At 40.8% G+C, this 23,390-nt stretch overlaps 1 protein-coding gene across 1 annotated transcript; it reads left to right on the top strand.

The window, feature by feature from the left end:
* Positions 1 to 330: 330 nt before the first annotated feature.
* zgc:194930 (uncharacterized protein LOC557813 homolog) lies at positions 331 to 22,720 on the top strand. Its single transcript, XM_043243828.1, has 3 exons — positions 331 to 662; positions 13,191 to 13,243; positions 20,586 to 22,720. The coding sequence occupies exons 2-3, from the start codon at positions 13,212 to 13,214 to the stop codon at positions 21,307 to 21,309; spliced, it is 756 nt and encodes a 251-aa protein (XP_043099763.1). The 5' UTR covers positions 331 to 662; positions 13,191 to 13,211; the 3' UTR covers positions 21,310 to 22,720.
* Positions 22,721 to 23,390: the final 670 nt, after the last annotated feature.

Raw genomic sequence — 23,390 nt, 5'->3', positions numbered from 1 at the left:
ATGTATCCAATAAAGGAAAGAATGCTAAGATAAAGCCATTGTTAGTATTGGGCAAGTCACCATAACCTGTTCATAACACGAGACCTAAAGTAATAAATCGGTTCTTTTTCACCATTTTATTGCAGTGAACTAATATGTGCATCAGTTTTGTTTGTTGCTGATTTATTTAGTTCTCATGCAGTCGAATGCACCTGCCCAGCCTGTCTAACACCTGCTTAGACCGCACGACGCTCGTAATTATTTCCCTGCGTGCCAACGGTTTAAACTGTGTTTCCCAGTCCGCTGACTTTCCCTGATCCCCCGTCACATGGTTTGTCATTACCGTGCCGAACACAGGCCCTTCCTTGGGACGGCCATCTGAAATTCAAATGGACGTGTGGAGGAGGCACGGCAGAACGGAGTCACGGGGGACCTTCCTTTACTCGGAAGCAGTAACGCGGGAGGGAAAATAAACATAAGGAAGGAGGAGGAAGCGGCTGCTATGAGCGCGCGACGTCTTCTGGTCATGGAAGAAGTTTTTGGGACACTTCGCTTCTTGGGACCGCTTCTCTTTTAGTGCGCTAGGAGATACGACATGGGAAAATAAATGAACGCCGGAGTTATCCGTGAAATTGTAGCCCATCTGGCAAACGACTGCCACACCTTCGTCATCAGTGTAACAGGTAAAGGTTTTCTCTTCACGCGCTTCATCGCGAAAGAGCTAAAGTTTCTCCTCGCACCTGTTGCTCGATGTAGGAGGATTGAACATTTGGCCAGTGTGAATATACATCTTTAAAAAAAGATAAACAGTGATAAAGTCTACTTTACTGCCACCGAAACTGTGTTTTTGGGCAATATTTTAGTGAATATAAGGGAGTTAAACAACCCAATAACCGCGTCAGATCGATTACTTGAGTTACATTGTTGTTTTTGGTGGTTGTACTTTTCCTCAGGAGAAAAAAACACGGTTTTACCTTGTCAGATGGGGCTGTTGCAGGGAACAGTGGGTAGTTTACTGCGCTTGCATTGATTAAAGGGTAGTTAACCTCAAAAAAAAAAAAAAAAAAAAAAAAAAAAAAATATATATATATATATATATATATATATATATATATATATATATATATATATATATATATATTCTTATCCTGGTGTCAAATCTGTGTGGCTTTTTCCATCTGTGGAACACAAATGGAAAGGTTGCCTAACATTTTCCATGCAATTGCAGTCCATAGTGACTAAAGCTAAAAAAAAGAAAACATGTAGCCTATTCAAGTTCTTCTAGTCACCGTTTATTGGGTTACACTTTATATTAGGTGTTATATTAAACATAAGTATAATGTGCTTATTGTGGTCATAATGTATCGCAAAACACATTTGCTGTTATTGAGGTTGGATATGGGTAGGTTAGGGGCATGTTTGGTGGTGTGCTGTAAGGAATGGGAAAACAGTGTAATTATAATTGTAATTACAGAAATGAATAATAGATGTAACTACATAGGTATTTCTAAACATAGATATATACAATGTAAAAACATTTTTGTACACAATAAGTATCAAACATTAATTTAAATATAAGTCGTTAAGTCCACCTAATATAAAGCGGGACCATTTCTTGTCGTTGGAAGACGTTTTTTTTTTTTTTTAATGATTCAAGAAAGAACGATGGGTTTGAGACAACGTAGTGAACACTTAAACCTCTCTTTCTGCCAATGTCTGTTTTGGGATTTTGAACAACATAAGTGATTTAGATGAACTGGAGTTTGGTTATCATTTGTATAATTTTAAATGTGGGTGAAGCCATTACTTTTGCTGTAAGCTGGCGGCTTAGAAACAGGCTTTTCGCTGAAGGTGTGTTTGTAAAAGGTGTAGTTTTTCTGCCCTTAGACAATTTGGTTTGAACTAATTAAAAATGAACGAGCTCTAGACATGTTAGCTGCATGTAGTGTTTTCTGAAGCTGCTGAGATGAAGCAGGAGGAGAGAGCAAAACATTTAAAACCTTTTTAGGAATGTTTTGTCAGGTAACATGAGGGATTCGTATAATAACATCTACTGAAAATTAGATGGTATTAAATAATAACACATGATGGACGCGATTCAAAAGTGTGGGGGTCGGTATACTTTCATTGAACAAGAATGCATAAAAGTGACCAAAAGCGTAGGTACAAACATTCTGTGAATCGCATCCTTCGGAAGAGGATTCTAAAAATATTTCAGCATGCAAAAACGTTTTCTTAAGCTCCAAGAAAATGTTCACGTCAATGTACTGTATTTCTGGCCAATTGAATGAGCCTTTCAAAAAAATATGAATCGACAGCATCACATTGGACACATTCAGTGCTAAATTTAGAAGCCCGTTTTGTTATTTTAATGCACTTTACACATTGCAAAGCCCATTCTAGACTTCGTCAGCTTTGGTAGGCTTGTGTTACTGTTTACAGTAGCTGTGAGGGGGACTGAGCAGGTTTATGCAGTTTGTCTAGGTGTTTACAGTCAGACTCATTGTTTACTTTTGAGCGAGGTCTGCTGTGCTGAGTAAGGTGTGGTCTGAGGTGCCCTACAAAGGCCACTGGGCCTCGCTCCTTGATATTTACACTACTAGTGTGTACACAGGCTAGCCTATATCATACATCTCAGTGTGACGTTCTGTAGCAAGAAGCAGCACCTTTTTTCCATGGTTCACTATCCACCTATCTCTCCATCTCTTTCCCTTTAGCCATTTCCCACTTTGCAAGCACGACTCTGTTTGAAGGGCAGCGCGTTTAACGGTGATAAGAGTTTTTTTTAGTAAAAAGAAAACAAGTTGTGATACACCCAGGGCCCGTCTTGCATGATCTTATGTGTCACGAATGAGCGGTCTGAGGCGTGCGGATCCATGTGCAGGCTTTTATTAAACAAAGGCATGGTCATAACAGGCAGGCGTCAAACAGGGCTAACAGATATATAGGAGGCGAGGCAATAACGAAATCCAGAGACAGGCAGAAGGTCAGGTCAGGCGGCAAACGATCAGAGAATCAGAGAACAGACAGGGTCAAAACCAGAAACTATAAACCACGAGTTTCTAACTATGAGACAGGCGAAACAATGCAACCTGCAGGTGAGTGGCTTGCTGCAACTTTATAGTCCAGGAACAGGAAGTTAACGCAGAGGGGAGTGGATGCAGATCACCCAGAGGTCAGGGCTCCTCTGCTGGCTTGGTGACATAGCCCCCTCCTAGGAGCGACTCCTTCCACAAAACAAAACATAACTGTGAGCTTGGGAGGGGTTCGGGAGGAGTCAGCAAACTGAGACCAGGGAGGAAGAGACGGTGGGAGGAGCCAGGGTGAAGACGGGAGGAGTCCGGAGCGGGAGGCAATCCAGAACCAAGCCATGATGGTCAGTGGTGGAGCCGACGGAGGGAGGAGCCATGGAGAGGTAACGGTCATCAACCCCATGGAGCCGACCGGCGGCGGCGGCGGAGCAGGTAACTGAGGCGAGAGCCGAAGAGCCAGGAGTGACACAGCGGCGCTGGAGGTCCTAGGCAATACCGCAGGCTACTGCAACTGATGCGGAGGCGGGAAATGAGAAGGTATTACAGAGGACTGATGTGGAGCCGGGAAGGGAGGAGCCTGACAGAGCCGGAGGAATGGAGGGACGAGGCGAAGCTGGAGGAGTGGAATCCTGAAACGGATGGTCGATGACCGACCAAGGCGTAGCCGGAGAGACGATGGAGCCTGGTGAAGCTGGTGGAATGACAGAGCACGGTAGAGAGGAGGGAGCTAGGAGCCTAAGGGAAGCCGGCGGGTCTACAAGCCGGGGTGGAGTCTGGGACTCAGAGGCGGGGCGGTGAATCCTTCACCCACGGCGGCGATGGAGACTGGCAGACCCGTGGCAAGCTCCAGGTGGAGGGTGGAGGATGAGTGCAGGGGCTGCTGGGATCCATTGTTGACGTGTAGCAAGGGTGGGAGGGTGGGATAACTTGAGGCTTTGCACGAGGCGCGGGCACTGGAGGCTTTGCAAGCGGGCACTGGAGGCTTTGCACCGAGGCGCGGGCACTGGAGGCTTTGCACGCATGGAGGCTTTGCACGAGGCGCGGGCACTGGAGGCTTTGCACGCGGCGCGGCACTGGAGGCTTTGCACGAGGCGCGGGCACTGGAGGCTTTGCACGCGCGCGGGCACTGGAGGCTTTGGTACGGCGCGGGCACTGGAGGCTTTGCACGGAGGCTTTGCACGCAGCGCGGGCACTGGAGGCTTTGCTGTGGAGGCTTTCGAGGCGCGGGCACTGGAGGCTTTGCACGAGCGCGAACTGGAGGCTTTGCACGAGGCGCGGGCACTGGAGGCTTTGCACAGGCGCGGGCACTGGAGGCTTTGCACGAGGCGCGGGCACTGGAGGCTTTGCACGAGGCGCGGGCACTGGAGGCTTTGCACGCAGGCGCGGGCACTGGAGGCTTTGCACGGCAGGCGGCAGCCATCTTGGGAAGCGGTGCTGGGCAGGCGGCAGCCATCTTGGGAAGCGGCGCTGGGCAGGCGGCAGCCATCTTGGGAAGCGGCTCTGGGCAGGCGGCAGCCATCTTGGGAAGCGGCTCTGGGCAGGCGGCATCCATCTTGGGAAGCGGCTCTGGGCAGGCGGCATCCATCTTGGGAAGCGGCTCTGGGCAGGCGGCGACCATCTTGGGAAGCGGCTCTGGGCAGGCGGCGACCATCTTGGGAAGCGGCTCTGGGCAGGCGGCGACCATCTTGGGAAGCGGCTCTGGGCAGGCGGCGACCATCTTGGGCAGCGGCTCTGGGCAGGCGGCGGCCATCTTGGGCAGCGGCTCGGGTCTTGGGCAGCGGCTCGGGAAGCGGCCATCTTGGGCAGCGGCTCGGGAAGGCGGTCATCTTGGGCAGCGGCTCGGGAGGCGGCCATCTTGGGCAGCGGCTCGGGAAGGCGGCCATCTTGGGCAGCGGCTGGGAAGGCGGCCATCTTGGGCAGCGGCTCGGGAAGGCGGCCATCTTGGGAAGCGGCTCGGGGCAGGCGGCGGCCATCTTGGGCAGCGGCTCGGGGCAGGCGGCGGCCATCTTGGGCAGCGGCTCTGGGCAGGCGGCGGCCATCTTGGGCAGCGGCTCGGGGAAGGCGGCCATCTTGGGCAGCGGCTCGGGAAGGCGGCCATCTTGGGCAGCGGCTCGGGAAGGCGGCCATCTTGGGCAGCGGCTCGGGAAGGCGGCCATCTTGGGAATAAATGCAGTGTCTTCTTCTCCATAATACCCAACGTGAGTGTGTCACTAAACCAAACTCAATAAAGTGTGCAAGTGATTCACGTGGACCCTCTTGAACAAGTTGTGTTTTGAGTGGCTGATTTATTCCTCGTGAAAAAATTCAATTAGCAAACAGTCCGGTAAATCAGAGAAGTAAGCCAGGTCCAGAAATTCCTGAGTATAATCCTCAAGTGATCGGGTGCCCTGCTTGAGGGTTAGCAAAGACATTGCAAGGTGCATACCTGGCCATGGTTCGGGTGAAAAGCCGCTGGATCCTGGTGTGAGGTTGCATTCTGTCACGAATGAGCGGTCTGAGGCGTCTCCATGTGCAGGCTTTTATTAAACAAAGGCATGGTCATTCCAAACAGGGCTAACAGATATAGGAGGCGAGGCAATAACGAAATCCAGAGACAGGCAGAAGGTCAGGTCAGGCGGCAAACGATCAGAGAATCAGAGAACAGACAGGGTCAAAACCAGAAACTATAAACCACAAACGATCTAACTATGAGACAGGCGAAACAATGCAACCTGCAGGTGATGGCTTGCTGCAGTCTTTATAGTCCAGGAACAGGAAGTTAACGCAGAGGAGTGGATGCATATCACCCAGAGGTCAGGGCTCCCTCTGCTGGCTTGGTGACATTATGACTGTGGATCTCTGATTGCGATCGCTGGTGTTACGTAGACTTCGTTTGGAGCTCACGTAATTATGCAACATCCACAGATTAATGTCACTATGATAATGTTTGTAGCTTTAACACTCGGTGTAGTTTTTATATTGGCATATCTTTCTAGAAACACATTGGAAATCATTCTAATATGCTGACAGTTCTAACAGTTGCGTCGTTTACCTTTTTTGGAAGAGATCATTTCTTTTTCTCTAAAAAGCAACATTGAAATAGATTTTTTACATTTAGTTACAAAAGCCTTTACTGTATTTCATAATGTATTTAAAGCACCTTTGCTGAACAAAAAGTAATAATTTGTTTTAAAAAATCAGTCAATCAATCAATCTTACTAACTCTAAGACATTTACTTTTCTTGTATGTATTAGCTATTTATTTAACAAATGTGCCATTTTACTATATATAGTATTCTTGTAGCTCTGTTTAAGTTGTAGCTCTGTTATGAATTGTTTCAAACTTTGCGAATTTCAGTCTTGCTGCACACTTTTTCATGGATCAATATGAAATTTCAGGTTTGAAGAGTGCAAGCAATCAAAAACGAGCTCAGAATATAATGTATTTTGTTATGCCCTAACCATAACCTCTGATTTTTAATACAATCCTAAAAAACAAAAACGCTTTATGCGTCAGCATATAAATAAACTTGTTTTATTCAAATCAGAAATATTATTTATTATGCATCAACTTATATTTACAACAACAAAAAAAGCCATTTTGATGGTCATTAGCAGATATGTTTGTTATTGGATGTTAACTTATAAGACGATAGCCATCTGCGTACATGAAATGAGCATTTTAGGACTATATGTGAGAATTTTAGCCCTGCAAACAGCTAAATACATCGCAGAGAATGACCGTGACTCACAGTTTTTATAAACAAAGAGCAAACAAAGAGCCAACGTCGTGAAGCGAAACAGCTGAATGATAGTTAGCAGTGACTCTGGAGTGTTTGGAAGTGCTTCACACGGGATGTAAGGTGGATTCTTGTTTTGTATATTTAGCGCAGTATTAACTGATGATATGGGCATTCTCAAGAGGGCTGATTCTGCGCGCGCTGGTCTTCTGTGAATGAGGCCATGGCAACGGTGTCCAGGGCAACACACCCATATTTGGCCACATTTCAAGCCATATTTAAAACCAGCTTTGAATGCATTTGTATTTTTACCTGCTCCAGAAATATGGAGAAACGGAGCTCAACGTCATTAGACGCTCAAGCTAAACGAGGATGAAGATGGGGGAAATATTAACTCGAATTGCACTTTTAAGTTTCCATCGTCGTGATGCATTTTTCATTTCAGCTTCATTTTAATGACCCTTGTCAATTCCATGCCATCTGGCTGTTTCCATGCGATATAAATAAAAACGAAGAGGAGCATAACGCGTGCTGAGAGAAAGAGAAATGCTAAACCAGTTTTCCCACTTGTTTAAACCACACCTTCATGAATCTGATCCCTTTACGTAGTAACCCAAGACCTACACATCATCCACTACTTAGTTACACGTACACTCACGCACAAACACACAGTGTACTGGTAGAAAACTAATATTCTTTACCATCTCTCGCTTTCTGTTTGTGTGTTAGTCACTTAGAAACATTGACACTTTCATTAATGCAATTATCTTCATTTAAGTCCTTGTAAATGACCCAGAACTGTGTGTGCCTTGGCGGAAGTATAAAATAATCTCTTTCCTGTCTTCGGATACGGAGGCTAATGTTTTGACTCATAACATAAACCAGGATTTTAGACTAATAAACGTAACTGAGATCTGAGATGCTGCTGCCACAACAGAAATCAGCTTCCTGTACATCGGTGCATTAAATGCATCTACACTTTAAACATTTCCCTCGTTAATTATATATTACATGAATATATATATATATATATATATATATATATATATATATATATATATATATATATATATATATATATATATATATATATCATTAATTAATATATTCAGTGAAATACAAAACGTAATCAGTTATGCATCATTTGCAATGCAGTTATCAAAATATGCCAACAAATATGATATTTCATCGCGTTTATGTAGGATTTATAAAATGCTAGCTTTGAAATTAGCCTCAGCGAGACAAAGGCGTCAAAAGGACTTTTATTGTCGTTTCCACCACAGAATACCATTAAACAAAATATAATATGTGATGAAAATGACATTAGGGCGAAAATATTTTACATATTCAAAAATGAGAGTACGCATTTTAGTAGACAAATGACGCGATAATTGTGAAATAATTGTGAAAAGGCCAAACAACCAATTATACGATGATTTCCACGAAGCAGTCATAAAAAGAAAAGGCCTTACAGGTGTCTGTGAAAAGATTTGAGCCCGTCGGAGCAGTGTGTGAGTGAAATCAACTGGTCATTGATAGCTCTAATTATCTCTTGACACTGGTCTGTCTGGCTGTTTGCTTCACTTTGTTCTCGGCAAATTGAAAGGAAATGAACCGTTAGTGGCTTGTGCGTTTGTTTATCTTGGCTGCGGAAGACCAGTGCGTGTGTGTAGGCTTGTGTTGGCAGCTGAACCAGTTGAAAGGATTTAAACGTTTGAGTAATGCTCAGAGCAAGGAACCTTCTAAAAAGTGTGTGTGTGTGTGTGTCGATCAGTAGTACCGTGTGTCTGCCTTTAAGCTTAAACACGTAAGACTGTGATTTAATGCTATGGCAGCGTGTGCGGATGCCTACCTGTTTGTGTGTGTGTGTCTTGAGTAGGTTAAGGGCTGAGGAATGGAAAAGCCCCCTCATTTTGTTGCAGGAGATTAAGTATTTGTCACTTTGAAAGCGCGGGCCAGAAAGCTGAGCTGGAGGGCACACATTCTACAGTGATGAGAAATTCCCTTCTCCAATTTATTCCAATGGCATATAGCTCAGATTTCAATCTGCCTCGGTTTCAGCCCGCAATCTCCAGTAATCTCCCCAGGAATCACCTTTCTCCACATGGAACATTTCTATTCTTTGGATATAGAGTCCTGGATACGCCATTCATCTTAACTTCGCAATCTGCTAATCTCCTGTTAATCTTTGTTGAGACTGCACAGTGAAAACTGTAATGTTTTTCATAAAGAGCACGGTTTGGCTTTGTATTGTTACGCACGTCTGTAGTAGTAGATGTAAATGAACAATGTGACACTCTTTCTGCACGTTGCCTTGCTCCCAGATATGCCTGATTATTTTAAACTGCAGTACTATTTGAGCTATTTTGCATAATCCTATAACTTTTTACAGTTTCAGGGTTTTCAAATAAATTTGCAAATCTTTGTTTTCCCACCCATAGACCGTTGGATTGAAGGGCAGGGACAAAATGAAAAAAAAGAACATTATGGGTGTTGAAGTCTTTGGCTCCACAGACATTTTTCAGATTCTTCAGTCATGTAAAAGAAACCGATATCTCTCTAGTGACATATGGCGGACTTCTCCAGTCATTTAGTGTGGGATTTAAGTGGATTAAATCAGTAGTTCTCAATGTTTTTGTAGGCCCCTGCACATTTTGCATGTCTCCTTATATAAACACACCTGATTCAAGTCATCAGTTCTTTAGTAGTAGAAGTGCTTTGTTGTTAGAAAGAAAAGAAATCATGGTGGACAGCCTATTTAGTCATTATTTAAGCCGAGATATATTATATTTTAGAAGGTATTTTGACAATATCCAACAGATTTTGAATAAAATGTAGTGTCCCATTCATTGGTAGCCATATAAAGATTCTCAGCGCTGTGTCGTTCTTTCAAATAAATGCAATTTGCAGAGTGTTCAATACATATAATATGCATTAAATGGTTATTTATATACAGTATGTGAATATACATAATGAAAAGCAATGTAAATGTTGAAAGAAAATTAATAAACTTTACTATTGCTATGTTTCTCTCCTTGGCCATGTTTAAAATGTACGGGTCGCCTAACTTGGGTTTCGACATTTTCGAAAATCTTTTGGAAATGGAAGCAGTTTGTGTCCAATTTCTGACTAAGAAAATCATATTTACGATCATTCTGCTAGCATGTGAAGGCAGAATAAAACCTGAAATAGGTGTCTCAGACAAAGGAGACATATATGCATTATTAATGCGCGGTTCTGCACTCTGACAAGATATCATATAACATCATCAACTGCCGAAGTTCAGTTCCCGTACTCAAGATCGCAAGTACGGAGGATCCATAAAAAGTGCCCGCATGTGTTCTTGATATCGGATGCAGTTGACTTGAGACAATGAAAAAGTTCTTACTTTCGATGAATGGATGGGCCTTTAAAGCTATCACTCCTACTTTAAGAATTACTGCTGCAAGATTGGATATATGTAACGGTTTGTGAAAGTAAGCGTTCTAACTATATGAAGTAAACATAATTACGTTATGATTAACGTTATAGATTAACCACAGAAGAAACTTTTAGTCGTTGCATTCATGGAAAGAAAGACTGTGCTATGTTGACTGCTGTAAAATGTAATAATCTCTAGCAGCTGACAAAGAGGTTGCCAGGTGCCCGTGTCACACTCCTGCTGTCAAACAGGTGTCTGCTGCGTACCACATCTGGCTGCTAATGATTTAGAAAAACTCCATCCAGTTCCTTGTGTCCGTGGCAGTGGCTTGAAAGCTGTCAAGCGCCAGCTTATTTTATGATCATTTTTGTATAAACATATTCCAAAATTTGTAAATAGAGCAGCTTTGTAATACAGTGAAAGTAACGACAGTGCTTTCAAATGAAATGTCACATATTGCATCAAAGCAACATGTAAGTTAGCCATGGGCATCTGCTTTCACCGTGACCCGAGTTTGATTTCCAAATTAACATGCTTTGCCGGTCCCATTCCCCATTTTTCACCCCGTCTGTCCTATATAAAGGCATAAAAAGGCCCTAATAAAGATGGTTGAACACAAGACTTCTATTCTCACTCATATATGATAGTTCACATAAGAAAGGTTTAGCAGCTTTAGTAGATTTTTTGAGTTTACTCAACTTATTTTCGTAGAACTTTTGTTATACAAACTTAAAACAAGACGTTCTCCTGTAGCTGGTTGCCTTAAAGTTTTAAGTTTGCTCAACTTTTTTTTTTTTTCAGCTATTCTCAGTGCAGTCCTCGCGCCAAACCGACCTGCGCGTTTCATATGTTTCTCTTTTTGCTTCAGACATTTGTTCTATTCGACGTATAGTGAACCTAAACCTTCCATTCATAGTGTTTTGAAGTGTGCGGGATGTAATGCAAGCTCTCTTCTAAAAGCTGATTATCTAAATCAGGTGCGTTAACAAAGAGAGACAGACAAAATATGCAAAGCGGTGGAGCGCAAGGACTAGAATTGAGAACCATTGTTGTACAGACATCATATAGACTTAAAAAACACGTCTGTGAAGAGTGCCGTGTGTTGATGTCTGGTCTACGTGCACTGCGTTTTGAATTTTTCCACTTGTTAAGCCATTTGCCTTTCTGTCACAGTGACTGGCTTTTCAGTAAACCTGTACAACAAATATTGCCTAACTTGATATACTTGTTAAATTTAGTCTTATTTGTCTTAGTTTCAAACGCGTTATGCCCCAAGTGAATGACGTAGTCAGTTTTCCCTTCCTTAAAACTAAACTATAAACATGTCTTACAAAACAGCATTACCTGCGAGCATGGCAGTAATGTATTTTAAGCTTTTTTCCAGTTTAGACAGTTCTTTCATTTTAATCTAGGACTAGTCTTAAACCCTGTCTGGAAAACTTAATTGCATTCGATTCTGGTTCAGATTACTGATTGTGACATAATTAAATGGAAACTAAAATAGTATTACAAGACATTTGCATTTATGTAAAATATGGGTTACACTTTATTTTAAGGTGTCCTTGCTACAGAGCAATTATACATTTATGTACTGAGTAATAACTACATGTACTTACTATATGGTTAGGGATAGATTAGTGTTTGGCTTTACTTGCATGTACAGTAATTATGCAGAATTTGTGGGGTCCCACTTAATATAGGGTGGTCTTAACTACTATGTACTTGTACATAAATGTTTTTACATTGTACTTACATTTTTAAAAATACCAATATGTAATTACATCTGTAATACATTGGTAATTACACTATTTAGCCATCCCTTACAACTTACAGCCTTAAACCTACCCATAAACCTAACCTGTTCCTAACCTTACCCGTATCACACCTCAATAGCAGCAAAAGTGTTTTTGTTCCTTATTAGCATGAATATTACTAGAATATTAGTACTAATTAGACACATATTAATGCCTTATTCTACATGACTTTATACTGCATCCCAAATCCTACCCAATAACTTAACAGCTACTTTACTAACTATTATCAAACAGCAAATTAGGATTTTTTTCATATATTGGTCTCTTCTACGTCACTCTCTTTTAGCTTCATATGTTTGGTCCCGGGACACGTGAGGTGACTGTTTTCCGCGTTGCTTTCTGTCTCAGGAGAAAAAAAGCGAGCGAGTCTGGGAGTGTCTTTGTCCTATTAGACGGATCTTTTCCCAGACTGAGCTATCAATTATTTACAAGGCTACTTGCTCATAAAAAGAGCACAAGAAATGCCAAAGCCTGAAATGGCACGACAGGCATTGGAAAGGTCAATCCATCTTTGTTGCTTTTCACAAGATGAGGATGTATTAATAACATTTTATTTGACCAACCACAGCGAGGAGTAATCCAGAATGTCATGAACATATGTGTATGACCGTCCTTGTGTCCCGAAGCCACATACCTGACTAATTTCATATGTCAAGTTAACTCCATGTGCCACATCAATATGAAACCAAATAAAATGTCCCCAAGGCCTGGCAGATATTGATATAGTACTTCTAAAATATCATACCCGTGTGTGTGTGTGTAAACATATCAACAGAGTCCGACATTGAGTGTGCTGACATTGAAGGGTGTAGTTTAAAAAAAAAAAAAAGAAAAGAGTATGTATTCTTGAATGTATTCTTCACCTGGGTCCACCAGGCAGTGGTTCGCAGTTGTTGCCATTCAAGGTTTATGCTGTTCTTTAAGTTTCTCAGTTCCCGTGTCAGCAGGTCTATTCACACAGATATAACCGCGATCACGTCCTCATGTTCTAATAGCTGAGGTGAAGAATTAGCACAGTTACTGAATAGCCCTTTGTTGAAATCATGTTCACTCTCCTAATCACTGATTCAGCAGCCCAGCTCTAGATTCTTCAAATACCTTTAGAATAAATGTAACTTGCGTATTTCAATCCACACAATAGTTCTGTGGTATCTCTAACTCACTTCATTCAATGAAATATATATACGCACAGCCAAACGCTAAACCTAATTTTGCCTTTCCACAGGTTTTCTGCACAACTGTCCAGATGGGTTGCAGTTGCTGTAGGATGATAAAAAGGTAAGACTGAAGGTACAAATAGTAGAGATTCTTTAGTCTCGAGTATTCTTTCCTAAAGATCCTAGATATTTCTTACATAAATGCTGCTGTTTAACAGACTCTAGTCTCTCTAAAGCTGACCTGGGATCAGTTTTTGTTTGAAACTGGGATTCAGTCTGCCAGCACTGCTCTGTTCTCTGTTAATAGATGTATTATTTTAGTATCTTTGACTTATAATTATGTGGGTTGTTTTGATGCAGGGAGTTTATTTCACGGTAAATACACACAGATATTCACACTCTCAAACAGCCCTTTAATTGCACAGAATGTCACATTTCTGGGCTTAGTTTGAGCTGCAAGAATTGCCTCATGCACATACTACAAATACATGCTTTCTTTTGGCATTTAACATTAGTAGTGTTGAACAACACCCACACATTTTACATTTATATGCATGGAGATGAGGAAAAAGTACATAAATCTAAGTTTTAGTTAGAATGCAAGTGTGTCCAGTACTGTCCAGTACTCCTAATGCCAGCTGTACACCTCTGGTGTTTCTTTAAATGCAGTCCTTGAGCCAAAAACTCATAACCAAACACCAATGACTTGGTATGATATGGGTGAAGTCATTTTAGACACTTTCAAAACTGCTGCAACAGAGATGTTAATCAATTTTGTTTCTAACATTTTGGAAATGCCTTATCTGTTCTACATAAAGGGGTGTCCCAATACTTTTGTTTATATAGTGAATGTACAAGTCATTGGTGTTTGGTTATGAGTTTTTGGCTCAAGGACTGCATTTAAAGAAACACCAGAGGTGTTCAGCTGCTCAGCATGTATATATGTATATATGTAAATGTATGTATATATGTATATATATAAAGGCTAAATGTCTATGGAAAGGTGGCCCTCCAAGAGCAAAATTTAAATCCCTTGACGTAACGTTCAAACATCACAAAACCTCCTTTTTACATTGTGCAAAGCGTTGTAGGCAATATTTGCTGAAAAGATATACATTTTCAAACCTCCCCTGGGAACAGTATATAATCCGGCCAGCTGTTTAGGGTGAATAGAATGTGAGTTCCCAGGCTCCTCTTGGATTATGTCAGATCCTGCTGCTGATAAACATTAGCATTCTACTCTGTTGCACCTTTTACCAGGCAAAAATTCCTTGCATTGCTAGACATTGTGTGCTGTTTAACGGGGGTAATGTTTACTAAAGGTAAAATGTTTCATCCTGCCAGCTAGAGTGGAAAATTCCACTTTATCCACCCTTAAACTGTTAAACTGGAATGGATTTTGAACTGATGTGCTTAAACGTTGAGAATTTATAATATCAGGAAAATCATGTCATGTCATACACTAAAATGAAAAACGATAGGAATATGACAGAGGAGACGCACACAGATAAATACATGAGCACCTAAGGTTGACATTGGCTCTGTTACCTGCCTCTCTCTTTCCATGTGGATTGTCGGCGGACTAGGGAAGTGAAAAACAGAAGGATCTCAGCGGGAGGTGTCTGACACAAATACACCAGGCTCACACACACACACACACACACACACACACACACACACAAATTGGGATTCGTGTCTCTCATTCTTACGTTGGTTTGACACTTTCCCTATTTATCACCTGTATATTGTGTATAAATATAGTGTTGTTAATATAGAAATGTAAATATTTTGTTATGTAATAAGAAAAAAAACAGCAAATCCCTAAAAGAGGAAGGAGGATATACACCTGTTTGTTATTTCAAATGTCGTTTCGCTACACTGGTTGTGCTTTCGTCAGTACGGCCCTTTGCCTGTGCTATGCAAATTACGAGTGCATTCAAATGTCCTGCACATATCAGGTTCCAGTATAACCCCAAAGAGAAACAGCATTTTGTGTATTATGATGAAATTGACAACCTGAGGAAATTTATATGTGGTGTATTAAGATTGGCAATGGTGGTCAAGATTTAGGCCGGATAAATAGATAACAAATGGGTTTGTTTGTCTAGCGTCTTTTAATACTGTTAGAATATTGCTAAATTATTATACAGAATTGTTTTGACATAAAGAGCCCAACCTCATTTTGCTTTTACTTGTTATTTAGGGGTGACTGAATCTGGAGTCAATCAAACTGCAAAAATAGGCTGCCATGGAAAAACTCAAATTATTCAAAATAATGTAAATGTCACAAATGGCTGTATAGAAAACACCAAGGAAACACCAAGGAATGATTATTTCAGAGTCAGAAAACAATTGAACAATTGAAATTTAATTTACAATATGAATATAATACAGGGATGTCCATTCTGGAGGACTACCTTCTTGTGGAGTTTACCTCCAGACCTGCTCCAGCACTCCTGTCTGGAAGTTTCTATTGATCCTGAAGGCCTTTATTAGCTGGTTCAGAGTTCTGTTGACCAAACATTTTAGTTGTACTATATAACAATGCACTGAATTTTTCAAGTAATGCATTTATTTAAAAACTAGAAAGTTTGTTCTGTGTTGATTTGATAACATATTTAACCTTAGATGCACAGACATTGATTAAAATGTTTATCATTAAGTTTTAGTAAAATTTAAAGTAAAGGGTCACTCCAATTGTGTCATTAATCACTTAATCACCATGCTGTTCCAAACCCATGAGACCATTGTTCGTCCTCGGAACACAAGGCTTGTGACTGTCCCATTGACTGGACACTGTCAAGTTCTAGAAAAGTATCAAAGACAGTCAGAATAGTCCAGCTGTAATGTTGTAAAGTGAAAAGAATACTTTTTATACGGAAAGAAAATTCGAATTCAGCACCGTAGCATCACCATAGCAGTATTTTGGAGAGTATTGCTGCTTGCAAATAGTGTATGTACACTGTTCTTTGTCATCCATGATACACGGCTATGTTGCAATTGCTATTTACGTGCATCGATACTATCCAAAATGGTGCTATAACGATGCTACGGTGCCAAATTTATTGAATAAAGTAGTTATATTCCACTTCATTTTCTCCTGATTAACCTGTGGTAAGTTTTTGAAGCCTTTCATTGTTGAATTGGCTCAAGACAACATTTCCACAACAGCAGTGATGGAAATTGCAGCACACATACAGTCATGGCCAAAAGTATTGGCAGTGGCATAAATTTTGTGTTTTGTGAAATCTGCTACTTAAGCTGTTGTGGTGTTCATTCACATTGTTTCTAGATTATGTTACCTCAAATACTTGTAGAAGTAATGTGAATGAACACCACAACAGCTTAAGTAACAAATTTAGCAAAACACAAAATTTATGTAACTGCCAATACTGTAGTGATCTAGCCTCCATGTTGTCCGGGGATATTGAGGCATGATGGCCAATCACATTCCTTTCTCATTTTTGTTGAAATTGAAGCCAGCTTCATCAACATTCAGCCACTTGAATGAGTTGCACTGCTATCCAGCTCCAAACTCTTATGGAGTAAAAAGAACCGAAAGTACAGCACTGCAGTGGTTGGACAGTAGTATTGATTGTAAACCTGACTCTGTAATTGTTTCCGAACTTTAAGTTCCCACTTTGACACAGCACTAGGCATTGACACATCTTAGTATTTCCAGAGTGTAATAGTATATGGATACGCCATTAAATACATATATTTGCATTTACAGTAAAAGTAATTGCGTAGCATGCACATACCTGAACAAACTGGAATCACAACTCCTTCAGTCCATCCAAGTTCCTTTGTATTCATCCAGATGGAATTTCTTCTTAGAACATAATCAGTTGTTAAGATTATTAAATAGTTGATTGCCTTGTATTATTCTTTGCTGAAGTTCTTGGTGTTGTTTTGAATCACCATGTCATTAATGGCATGTTTTGTTGAACTAAAAGTAGTCTTGAATGAATGAGTGAGGCATTTATATAGAACTTTACTGTGTATTGCCTATACCCAAAGCACTTTACAGACATGTAGGGGAATCTCTCCTCAACCACCACCAGTGTGCAGCATCCACTTGGATGATGTGACAGCGGCCACAGGACAACAGTGCCAGTGTTCTCACCACACACCAGCTTCAGGTGGAGAGAAGAGAGTGGGATAGAGCCAATCTAATGGATGGGGATTATTGGAAGGCCATTATTGATAAGGGTCAGTGGAGGGAATTTGGCCTGGATTACACTGGGATTATACCCCTACTCTTTATGATGAATGTCATGGGATTTTTAATGACCACAGAGGGTCAGGACCTCGGTTGAACGTCTCATCGGAATCTAAATTTAAAGCTGTTCTGCTGACTCTGTTGATCCTTCTCCTTGATTCCTTTAACTCAAAAGCTAAGAAAGTTATTGATTATATTGCTCCAACAAAATTCAGAAAGACAGGCAGACAAAATCAACTGCAGTTCAGAGTATGAAAAGACAATGCAGGAAACTTGAGCAGATGTTGCAGAAGACGAAACTTTCATCCTTTCAATGTGGAACTAGACACAGCTAGACAGATCTTCTTCTCGAACATTTTAAACAGTAGCTTAACACATGCATTCTTTGCATTTAAAGGTTGCAAGACTGAAAAACCCCCCAAAGTATGATTCCCATTAGAAAGGCGATTAACACATCCTCAGATTAGCAGAGGTCAGAAAATCTCGACCACAACCTCAACAGTTACTTTGTCTGTTTTTCAAGCAATTGATAGCAACATTTTGGAGTAAATAGAACGGCACCTTAAATCATCGACCTGAGACCTTGACACACTTCCCACATCTTTTTTCAAAAGTGTGTTAAACTATTTAGAAGCAGATCTCTTGGTGAATGTCTCACTTCTTTCTTGGACTTTTCTGAACTCCCTGAAAAGCTTCTTCTGAAAAAGAGCAATCTTGATAATGCCATATTGAGTAACAGACCTATATCAAATCTTCCTTTTATAGGCAAGATTATTGAAAAGGTTATTTTAAATCAGCTGAACAGCCACTTAAACTGAAATAGATACCTCGTATCACAGTACAGAGACAGCGCTCACAAAGATAATAATTGATATTCATTTAAATTCTGAGGCTGGCAAAATATCAGTGTTGGTACTGGATCATAACATACTACTAGAAAGACTGGAAAACTGGGTCGGACTTTCTAGGATGGTACTCAAATGGTTCAGGTCATACTTAGACTTATGCTCTCCTATGCTCACACAATAACTTTCCCTTCTAAGTAAATGTCCATGACATACAGAGTCCCACAAACCTCAGTTCTTGCACCGTTCTTGTTTAGCCTGTATATGCCTTCACTAAGTCAAACAATGAGAAAGAACCAAACTGCCTATCACAGTTATGCCCATGATACCCAGATTTACTGTATCTCCAAATGACTATTGCCCAGTTATCTCCCTCTGCCAAAGAATTGATGAAATGAACATTTGTTCAAAATTTCTTCAGTTAAACAAGGAGAAAACACGTCATTGCATTCTGAAACAAAGATGAAGTTCCAGTCAAGTCTTGGAGAAACCTGTTCATGCCTTTATCACCACAAGGGTGGATTATTGTTATTATTGATTGATTATTATTATAATGGTCTCCTCACCGGCCTTTTCAATAGCATCATCTAGAACGCTGCTGCCAGGATTCTGAATAGAACCAGAAAATCTAAGCCTATCTCACTAGTCCTAATGAGATTGATGTTAAAGTATTTTTACTCGTTTATTAACCACTCAAAGGCCTAGGACCTAAATACATTGTAGAAATGCTCACTGAATATAAACCCAACAGAGCACTTAGATCATTAGGATCGAGTATGTTAGAAATACCAAAGGTTCACACAAAACAATAGGAGTCCGCTTTTAGCTATTATGCCTCCCACAGTTGGAACCAGTTTCCAGAAGGGATTAGATCCAGATTAAATCCAGACTCAAAACAAAAGCTGTGCATTTTTTTGAATGAGCACAGTGCCATGTCCAAACTAACTGCACTATATTTTATGTATAAACATTTTTTATTTTCATTGTAAATACACTTTAATTTTTTTATTTTATCGTAATTTTATTTATGTAAAGCACTTTGTACGAATTGCGCTATACAAATAAACTTACCTCGCCTTGCCTAAATGTTCTAGATCTTAAAACGGGAAATGGACAAGGATCTACTCACAGAACCAGAATTGTATAGTTACTTATTGGTGTTCTTTTTGAAATGTGTGGATAATCAGTTTATGTTTGGCTGAACTCTTAAGGAGAGACAGTGATATGTAACAGGGTCAATCAGGGTGGCTCTGATTTCGATGAAGATCATCTGTTCCACCCTGCAGCCCTCGTCCTTTGTGCGTATCTTCTTACTTTTTTTTATCTCCACTATATCATCTCATTCTAGTACGTACTTCTGTTTTCTCTTATCCTGTTGCCCTTTTATTATCGTTGTAATTGAGATAAATGTGTAAACAATTAGGAAATTAAGATTTCCTTTGTTGTCTGTATTACTCAGCAGATATCAGTTTGGGGCTAATTGAAAACACAACAGAGAATTTAACAAATAAAAGAGTTTTTTGCATTTGGGGAAATAGTACATGCATTAAAAGTAATACTTACATTTGCGATTTTCAGATCATGATTGTTATTTCGAGAGCATTGAATTACTTTCGGAGAAATGTGTCAAATCGTTTGAACTATCAAAGAAGCGTATGTCATAACATATATCAGTAAAACCCTGCAATCGTTTTTGTCTTGAAAAAAGGTGGTTGGCATCATATGGCTGAATGGGATTAGAGTGGTATCATGTCAAGCAGGAAAACTTGTCTGCTCATTCTCATTCGCTTGGTGATAGTGAGGTCATGTGGTGTCTCCGACGCTCCATGCATTCTCCATTCTCTTCTGTAGGCTCACAGGAATACTGGAAAATATGATATCCCGCTGTTTCATTTAATGATAACAAATAATACGCAGAACAATATTAAAAATAGAAATATGCTAAATAAATCCATTAATACCTCACAGAAGAACTCAATGATTCTATAAGCCTATTATAATATTTTTCACTGTAAGCTAATGAAGAATGGTAGCTCAAATGCGTCTGTGCTCAAGCACCGACACGCTAAGTGTTGTCAAAATAAAAGTCCTTTTCTTATCAGTTGATGTTTTAATTAAAAAGGCAAGTACTAGTTCTGCTTCATTGTTATTTGGTTGGTAACACTTTATTTCGATAGTCCACTTTATACATTCAACTAACGGTAAGTAACTTTCCAACTACATGTCAACTAGCAGTCATTAGAGTCTGCTTAATATCTTCTAACACAGCATACTTACTATCAGAAACCTTGCAAGTATATGACCGTTTTAACTGGATTATAATGATTGTTTCCAGCAAAAAGGCCATCAACAGTTCATTTCTTTAAATGCTCTCCTCAACTGCTTCTCTGTTTCAGTTACATCTATGACCCCTCAGTTCCCGTAGAAGTTCCTGGTCGGAAGCGGGACCCCACCAGCAGCTCTCTGTATCAATCTCACCGATTTCCCGAGGAGGCAGAGCACATTCACAAGAAGCAGGGCTTCCACAACCTAGCATACAGCACCCATCCCAGCCCGACCAAACTCGACATCGACAACAACCACATCAACCGGCTCCATGCCAACGTTCCAGGCGAGCAGATCCGACCGAGCCCAGCGGAGGGTGACCCAAGTCCTTACATCCTCCAGCCCGAGGGCGAGGGAACGCCCATAAAAGCCACCCCTGCCTCACGCGCCAACCCACCCGTACAGAACGAGTCGTTGTTGGGAACGGAACCGGGGAAGCGAGAGGACAGATTCCGAGACTCCGGTCTGGGAGGTGGAGGGATAACGGATGGGACGGAGGGATCGGACGGATATACCTATGGACAGGAGGACGAAGACGAGGACAGGAAGAGCAGGCTAGCCGGTACTCCGGACACGGAGAGCGTGTTATCTGTGGACATGCACACCAGCAGCACGAGCCTCTCCTCAGCAGATACAAAGCTCACGATAGAGGACCGAGAAAAGGAAAAGCCCTCAGTCGAGAAAGGAGAGCAAGAGAGAGAGAAAGAGATGGATCGTGTGAGCGTCACAGACTCAATGGTGGCAGAGGCCTTGGCCGCTCTGGACGCGGCGACTGCGGGAGAGGACTCCGAGTGACGTTCAGGTGCCTCACTACATGGGAGATTTCCATACTCACTCTCTCGCTTTGAATACAGCCAAATAATAGCGCTCGTGGAGCTTGCCTTTTATTCTCAATGGAAAAAAATCAAATGAAGCCTTAATAACAGGAACTGCTGCTTGTTTACACAACAAAAACGAACCACTTACGAGAGTTACTTGAGCGAATGAAGGTCACCGAAGGAACTCAAACTGAAAGGATTTTCACAACTCAGTGCTGTCGTGTGCACAGCATCTTAATGAAATAAGCTCATTTCGTATCGTCTGCACCATAACATCATGAAAGTTCTCTTCTTCTGTAGCAACTGTTTGGAGGTGGGGCTAAATCAGTCATAATTATTTTCATACATTTTCTATACAAAGAGGCGGTGAAAAACAAATAAGCCAGTGTCCTGGTGTGGGGTTACTTCTGTGCTCGATGTACTTTTAGAGACTTCGTATGATTATATGATCAAACGCCTTGATACAGTGAAATCCAGTTCATTCATTCTCAATAGATCAATATGCTATATCTTTCCCACACTGTGAATACATCAAAAACACCCTCATAGATATGTAGGATGACGCGCGCTTTATTTTCACGCGAATTAAAGAAGAATTGTGGGTGAATCTCATGAAAACATATTTCAACCAAAAATAAAAAGTGAAATTATATTTTGCATAAAGTGCATGTTTGTTCCGTGTTTTTGATGCCCGTTTTAAATGAAATATTTAAATATATAATTACTTTATAAACTTATTTTGAGATTTTTGACATTAAAGTTCATTTAAGGAGGGAATGCGTAATGCAAAGCATCGGCACAACGGTAGCAAAACGTATGCAAAATATCATTTGTTTTTCTTTCGATTTTGAAATATTACCCATTCATGAGATTTATCCTTGTATATTTATGTTGCTGTTGCACTTTGTACATTTTCAAATCGGTAGGGTGTTGAAAAATCAGGCCAGTGATGGTAGTTGAGGTTATGCTCTTAACTAGTCCTGGTTAACTATCAGAGGCCTGATGAAAAGAACCCGACTAATTTAACTGCATGGTACGGCACTCATCTCTCGTGCAGGCATTTCTATACACTATTACGTTTTTTTTTTCAAAAATGAATGTACCCCTTTACACAAGAAATGATTTTGTTTTTATCTTTATGAAGGTCGTCGAGTATTTCCAAACGTTTTACCAAGTATGCATTGGTTGAACTTTATGTGTTGGTCAGAATCATTTCTTTTAAATCTGTTAATGAGTAAACGTTATTGACGTCGGACTGATCATCATGACTGCATCGATTGCACATTCACGGCGAGCATGCTGTGTATGTTCCATTCTTTCCGCTTTTACCAGAGGACAGAATTGTCACATGAACCGGGGCAAAATAAAAACAATGTGCTTGATCATAAGACTTGCGATGTAATCTGTTGACATTTCTGTCTTGTGGATGACGATGCCATAGGGCCTCTTATGTAACCCTCCAGCAAGACGCGTCCCGAAGTGTGCATGACTGCTACATTGCGCTGAAACCCGGAGAGATCGGATATTGGGAACGGCGAGGTTCGTCCGGCTCTCCAAATACCAAAAAAACGATGTCATGAACCATTATAATCCGATGACTCTTATGGTTACAGCATCGTATAGAACTCACTAACTTTTTTTAATTCACCTGGTTTGCAGTCAGGGGTTTTAATGCGGCAAGAACAAATTTGCATTCAGTCTTAGTTAAATCGCTAAAAGCAAAGGTTTCTCTCAACCGTGTAAGAGGCCATGCTAACACGAGTGTTTGGGATAAAAGAGAATCTGGGTTGACGACTCAAACATTTGGGTGTCTGGCGTTTAGAGCCCTGACTTGCGTTGTTTGGTGATGGACGACAGAAGCCACAAAGATCAAACTTTACTCCAAACATACTCCAAATGATGAGGGATTTTTAAAGAGGGCTTTACTTGTTTTGTTTTTTTTTTAAATTAAATTACACACTGCTGTTCAAATATTATGAAATCGTTCGTTTAAAGTGATTTTCTACTTGAAATATAATTTATTTCCATGATGGCTTTTTTCACAAGCCGTTACTCGGT

This window comes from Puntigrus tetrazona, chromosome 7, assembly GCF_018831695.1.
Source record: "Puntigrus tetrazona isolate hp1 chromosome 7, ASM1883169v1, whole genome shotgun sequence".
NCBI lineage: Eukaryota > Metazoa > Chordata > Actinopteri > Cypriniformes > Cyprinidae > Puntigrus > Puntigrus tetrazona.
The sequence above is the reverse complement of the archived record's forward strand: the minus strand, read 5'-3'. Positions and strand labels throughout refer to the sequence as shown.